The sequence below is a fragment of the Wyeomyia smithii genome, chromosome 1, assembly GCF_029784165.1.
Source record: "Wyeomyia smithii strain HCP4-BCI-WySm-NY-G18 chromosome 1, ASM2978416v1, whole genome shotgun sequence".
Classification (NCBI taxonomy): Eukaryota; Metazoa; Arthropoda; class Insecta; order Diptera; family Culicidae; genus Wyeomyia; species Wyeomyia smithii.
This window is the reverse complement of record NC_073694.1, coordinates 181,487,074-181,493,073: the sequence shown is the minus strand read 5'-3', so window position 1 is coordinate 181,493,073 and position 6,000 is coordinate 181,487,074. Positions and strand designations below refer to the sequence as shown.

The window sequence follows — 6,000 nt, the reverse complement described above, 5'->3', positions numbered from 1 at the left end:
CGTCTGATTTCAACTTAATGCTTTTACCCATTTTGATCATTAATATTTAATTTAACTTAAATGGACCTTCAACAGCGGTCCACAGTGTTTTATGATTTTTTCATAAAACACTGTGGTTATAACATGCGCATCCACTTGGTCTCAGCATATGGCTACTACGTTGATTGCACGGAATGTATTGGATATTTTGAAACTTCATTCGGAAAATTCGTTCAATTGGTAGGTTACCGCTGATGCTCACCTAATTTTTTTCTTGCATCTTGAAGCATTTTTTCTCAGCATTCCAATGCTGGTCTCAGATCGAAAATTGGTAGTTGCGAACACGGTCAAAATTGCTTTTTACTGTTATAATCCAAGATGGCGGCCAAAATTCTGATTGCTCCAAATGAAAGCCCTATCATTCCTCTTTACAGAAAAGTGCTACTTGCAGTAGGTTTCATAACAAGTTTCAGAGATATAGCTCGAATAAAACATCGAGAATTGTTAAAATTTTCACTTTTCTAGAAACTATCACGCCTTGGAGCCCGAGGGGTCAATAAATTCAATTAAACAAAAATGGCATAATTGTTTTTTTTTCTATTCCTAACTAATATGTGCATCTATATACAATTCGAACCAAGAAGAGACCACGAGGAATGCTTGTAGATTTCAGGATATCGAAGAATTGTATCAGAAAGGCAACAACGGAGAACTGTTACTTCGTACACTAACGCAACTCAGTTAATAAATTCCAAACGATAGTTTAAAAAGAGGCCTGCTACCTTGCAAAAATGCACGAGGAGGGTCCACTATACGCACAGCATAGGGTCCAATATACGAATACAGTCCTTACGTTGCGTATATTGTTGGGTTTTTCTAACTATTATTACCGAACAGATTCGAGCTGGACAGTCTTTTGTAAATAGATCTTAGAAGCACCTCCACCATGAGCTAGATAACCTCTCAAAACAGCCGGTGCCGGTAAAAGTAAATAATCAAACAATTTGAAACTATTTCCTAATAGGACGCAATTTAATGAATAAAGCATTCTTACTAATTCCCGCTGTCTTATTTAGATCTTCTTCAACTCAGTCTTTTATGAAATGGATACTCTACCGTTTAGATCCTAGTGGTCCAACCCTGAATATCTTCTGTACGAGTACAATATCAGTATACAGCGGAACATCTTAAACTGATTTTGTACGAATATTGCGAGCCGTTATATGTCACTTTTCACTTTAAAGGTTTAGCAACTTTTATTCCCACTGAAATCACAACGTATACACATTCTTTTTCTGGAAATAGAGTTTATAATCCACGAAAGCTCACCATAACAAAGAACTTTCGACGGGACACTTTTTTGATGTTCGTTCTTGGTCGCAGCTTGCTTCGACCATTCTCTCCATCGTCGGCGTCGTCGGTTATATCGATATAAAATACAGCTGGGATTGTTTGAAAGTTGGGATGACTACCTACTAATATTATCTTAATAAGGTTAAATGAATGAGCATTTCGTTTTGAAATTGCGCCGTTTGTTACAAGTTTGACAAGATGCAACAAGTATCGATTTATCTTGCTAGAACTAACACAACAGATGAAGCGCATCCATATATTGCTCAAACGTATGGAAAACGCCCAACAAGCTAATTAGACCAATTAGATTATTTTTTCCTCTAGAAAACTGGTTGAAAGATTATTTCCTGTAAATGAAGGCATACATAGAATTCCGAAACTATTCTGCACTTTAAACACTGTTTTACTGTTCTGAGTAGCTGAATAAACTAGAAAAAAAATCGCCAGAGTTGCTCTTCTGAAAATAGATTAGGTTTTTTATCACATAACTGCTAAATTTGAGCTTGATAAGTTACATTTCTGAGTGCGTGAATTGTTTGATTCAGTCTATGTTCAAGAAATTTTTAGATAGAATTAGTGAAAAACCACAAAGATAGTTACGAAAACAATAGTCCTATTCTAAGTACAGCATCCAAAAAGTTCACTCTTTGAAGTTCTTATTTCTTTTTATCGTTCCAAACTTCCCAACCTGACAACCCCATCTACATTTCGCTCTGGTTTGTGATTGTTTATTGTTCAAATATTCCACTCAAATCCACATATTCTTAGGTATAAGTTGCTCTTCTTCAAGTGCTGCCGGTCTGAGTCAGTCATCACAAACATGTTTGATGACTGCGCGCTGAGTGCGAAATGCGTTTACTGGTTCAGTGTTCAAATTGTTCAAAACTGTAACAAACAAAAAAAAAGGCCAGTTTCCGAGGGAATTTCGTACAATCATGTTCACCACACCGTACTGCGGATGATGTCGTTTGAATAATTCAAAAACTGAAGTTTATTCACGCAAACTTTGAACAGCTGTGACAATTAATAGAGTCGTGAGAAAATGGTGCAAAATAGTTCGGTCGAAATCTTTTTTTTTTTTTTAAGTAATGGTATGCATAAATCTTTCTAAAAGTTAAAAAAACACCTTTTTCCTAGAAGCTACCTAAACTATTCCCCCTCAGCGAGTAGTTAATTTTCTGCTTTTGCCCACTGTTCACATTTCTCTTTGCACTACAACATTCTGGTATCGAGGACAGTTTCTGAAACGATCCTTCTCTCGCGCTAATTAATTTCATAACGAAAAACAGTAGTCGTCCAGATCTCTTCCTATCTATCCGATCAATCTCTTTTACTCTCGACAGCGTGTTTCACGCCGCATCGAATCGCTTACAATGAGAAACAAAAAAAAACTTCATTCACTAATCGCTATCTACATCCTAGAAAACCCTTTTCGCATGCACTCACCATTACCACATCAGTCACACATTCGAACTATCTCTCTCTCGCCGATCGCAAAACATTCACGCAAATTTTACATATCTCTTAACTGTGTAATATTACATCCGCTAATTAGACACTTTATAACTTTATTTTCCACTAAACCACCCCTTTTGATCGATCGTTTTCGCATGGACCCCCAAACCCACCCCCATGGAAGATTCCTGACCGTCGGTTGCGAACCACGCACAGCCAAAATCCCGGAAAGGAACAGGTTGAAGGGACTTGCGAACACAGTGAGAAATCATTTCACCGCTGGCGCCGGCGAATTTTGCAGCTTTTTCTCCGGCTTGTTGCTGTTGTTGCTGCTGCTGCAGGGTAACCACCGCTGGCGCCGGGTTATTGGACTATCTTCCGCGCCCGAAGTGACCCATCGCCACCACCATTCGCCATCGCCAACGAACCGTTTTCCTCTGCTCGGGTGACTTCAATGAATCCGTTCATGGTACTGCCACCGTTGCTGTAAGCTTTCGGGCCGTTTCCGTTCATGTAGACGCCTCCTCCGTTGGCAGCCAGCTTGCGCACATGTTCGTCGTTGTCGTCCAGAACGGGCTGTGGAAAAGCAGAAGATTAATTTGTTGCTATCGAAAAAATACTGCCGCGGGTGTGAGAGAATAGAAGTAGATGGGGGTAGGAGAACCAATTACCAGCGGGTTACTAATTATTCGACCACCTGCTAGTGGATGGTTGTTGGGGAAACGCAGATTCGCGTAGAACGCGTGTCTATGATGAAGGGGGTCTACCGGTTTGTCTTGGAATCGGGCGCGAAAAGCCTCGAACTTGAATGTCGTTCGCCTCCTCTGCGTGTGTGTGTGTGTGTGCGTTGCGTTACGAGATGAATGTTATGAATTAATGAAGCGGTTTAACTTGATGATTTGCTTGTTACTGGCCAGTCAGCCACTGTGCTGTGCGATACAATAATAATAGACCGACACACAATCGTTAATTGTCTGTTCTTAATAGCGGACGCCCTCGCCCCATTGTCGGTCACTTGTGAGAGTGAATTTTTCGCTTTTTATGGCTTAACTGCGTGACATCCAGCAGGTAGTTGATTACAGATAAAGCTAGACTCTAAAGATCATGTTTCATTTTAGAGCTCTGGCTAATTCTGAAAAAAAAAAACACACTTGCAACTCAAATAATTTGCAAGGCACCCAAGCAATCCAATGGGAGCGCATGTTCATCCGTAAAAGAAAAACATCATTCTACTAAATTGTCAAGCTCCATTGGTCTCCTCTATTAAATCAATCTTGTGATCGTAAGCGGAGACGCACGGTCATCAATTTAAACGAACCGATTAGCTCAATTACAACACCGTTTTCCCACCGACGTTATCGCTCGAATTAGCCTCTGTTAGTGGAAGCGATTTAAAACCGATCGTCAACTTTTCGCTGTACTTAAATTAATTGCAAACGATTATTTCTGCTGCTTGACGTCAATACAGAGGATGATGATGCGTGAGCCCTCTTCATAATTTCGTCTCTGTAAATTACGGATCCAAGGAGGATTTACGGCGTTCGACACGCCACTTTATTCGATCATGCGAAGAATTTTAGTCCCAGGTAGGTGGCCATCTGAGAAATGCTTGCTCATGATTAAGCCAATCATGGTTCGATGGTAGAACAACAATTGCTAGGTTCAATACTGGCTTCCAAAAAAAATCTCAATTGCAGAGAGGTGTTCTTTGGTAGAACAAGCAAAAAGTGCACAATGATTCACCAATTTGTGAGTTTTCAGTACGTCAGTTATTTTTTTTTGTTCCTTGTTGAAACTCACCATACATGCACCAGCCTGGTTGTTATTGTCCAGGTCCCCATTAGACAGTTTCCCATTCTGGTAGGCCAGATGCCCGTTGAGATGCTGCAAACTAATGCCACCATTGTGCGAGAGGGCATCGTACTGTTTCTGCTGGAGCAGTTGCTGCTGTTCGGCTGCCCGCTTGGCGATGGCCGTCCGCCGTTTGCTGTACGCTTGCTTGTAGAAGTCCGAAAACAGGAACAGGAACATGACACCGTGCAGCCCGATCCACACCATGAAACCCTTCGGGTAGTCGCACTCGGTGAACAGCAGCTGGAACTGGTGCGTAAAGATGGCCACAAATTGCACCTGGAAATAATTGACGCAAAGAATTAGTGTTATTACTAACAAAGACCTTCTACGACTACAATGACTCTGGTCAGTGCTAGCGGACGGGGATAATTAGCGCCGACCTTCCCAGGCCGCTAGCTGTGATCTAGTTCCTCTATCTATAAATTTACCGGGGTTTGATAGTAACGGTGGTTTTGCATTTGCGCTCTATGAATACCAATAAGTTGCGGTAATGCGCAGTTAAGCTTGGAGCTCATAAATTTTCCACAGCCAGGAAATGCAGGTTTAACTTCCGAGAGGTTTAAAAACTTACCATCTGAAAAGCGGTGAGGTACTTTTTCCACCAGATGTACTTCTGATACTTTGGTCCTAGGGCTGCTACCATGTAGTAAAAATACATTACAATATGTACAAACGAGTTCAGCATGGCGAAGAACGTGCTGTGGCCACCTGTAAGTGAAAAAAAAAAAAAAAAAAACAGAAATGAAGCGATTTGTTAAAACCATTTCGAAAACGAAGGTAATTGTAATTAGGGTTGCTACTCAAACAAAAGATCAATTAGTGCGCACAGAAGCAGGTTAATTAGGGCTGAAATTATTGCGTCTTTCAGACCGGTTTAATTGTGTTAAACCAACGGAGATTGGCTTTAGATAAATCTGTGGTGGTGTTTTATTTTGGGAACTTGATTTTCCGAACTTCTTAACTCTTCCTGTGAATTTTGGTGCCCCCAGCATGCTCGGAAGTGCGTAGAGTCTTCAGGGACTTGAACAGAATTTCCACGTAAGCAAACGTAGAAGCGACGAACCCGGTGAGCAATTACTTTGCGACCTTTTGAGCTAACGAGAGGCACCAAAATTCACAGAAATGGTTTAAAAGCTATAATCTTTCATATTTTTCGCTGAAGATTGCAACGACTCTTATATGGTGGCAGTTCGAAGGAACCTCAGGGCATAACTAAGCATGTCGACTCTACACCACAGCCAGCGTACTCCAATACAGATCAGACCAGCGAGTAGTATAGTGCACGAAGACGATAAGGGTCTCTAAATTCTTTGGAAATTCTGAATACAAACCCTAGGTTTCGATTAGACTTCGGTATCA

At 40.9% G+C, this 6,000-nt stretch overlaps 1 protein-coding gene across 1 annotated transcript in view; it reads right to left on the bottom strand.

The window, feature by feature from the left end:
* Window positions 1-2,038: 2,038 nt before the first annotated feature.
* The window catches only part of LOC129719068 (elongation of very long chain fatty acids protein AAEL008004), a 98,124-nt gene continuing 94,162 nt past the window's right edge, over window positions 2,039-6,000 (bottom strand). Inside the window, exons 7-9 of the mRNA XM_055670433.1 lie at window positions 5,213-5,349; window positions 4,588-4,917; window positions 2,039-3,363 (exon numbers count right to left, since the gene is read on the bottom strand). Of these exons, the coding sequence (XP_055526408.1) occupies window positions 3,151-3,363; window positions 4,588-4,917; window positions 5,213-5,349 (680 nt within the window). The 3' untranslated portion in view covers window positions 2,039-3,150. The remainder of the gene's footprint in view (window positions 3,364-4,587; window positions 4,918-5,212; window positions 5,350-6,000) is intronic.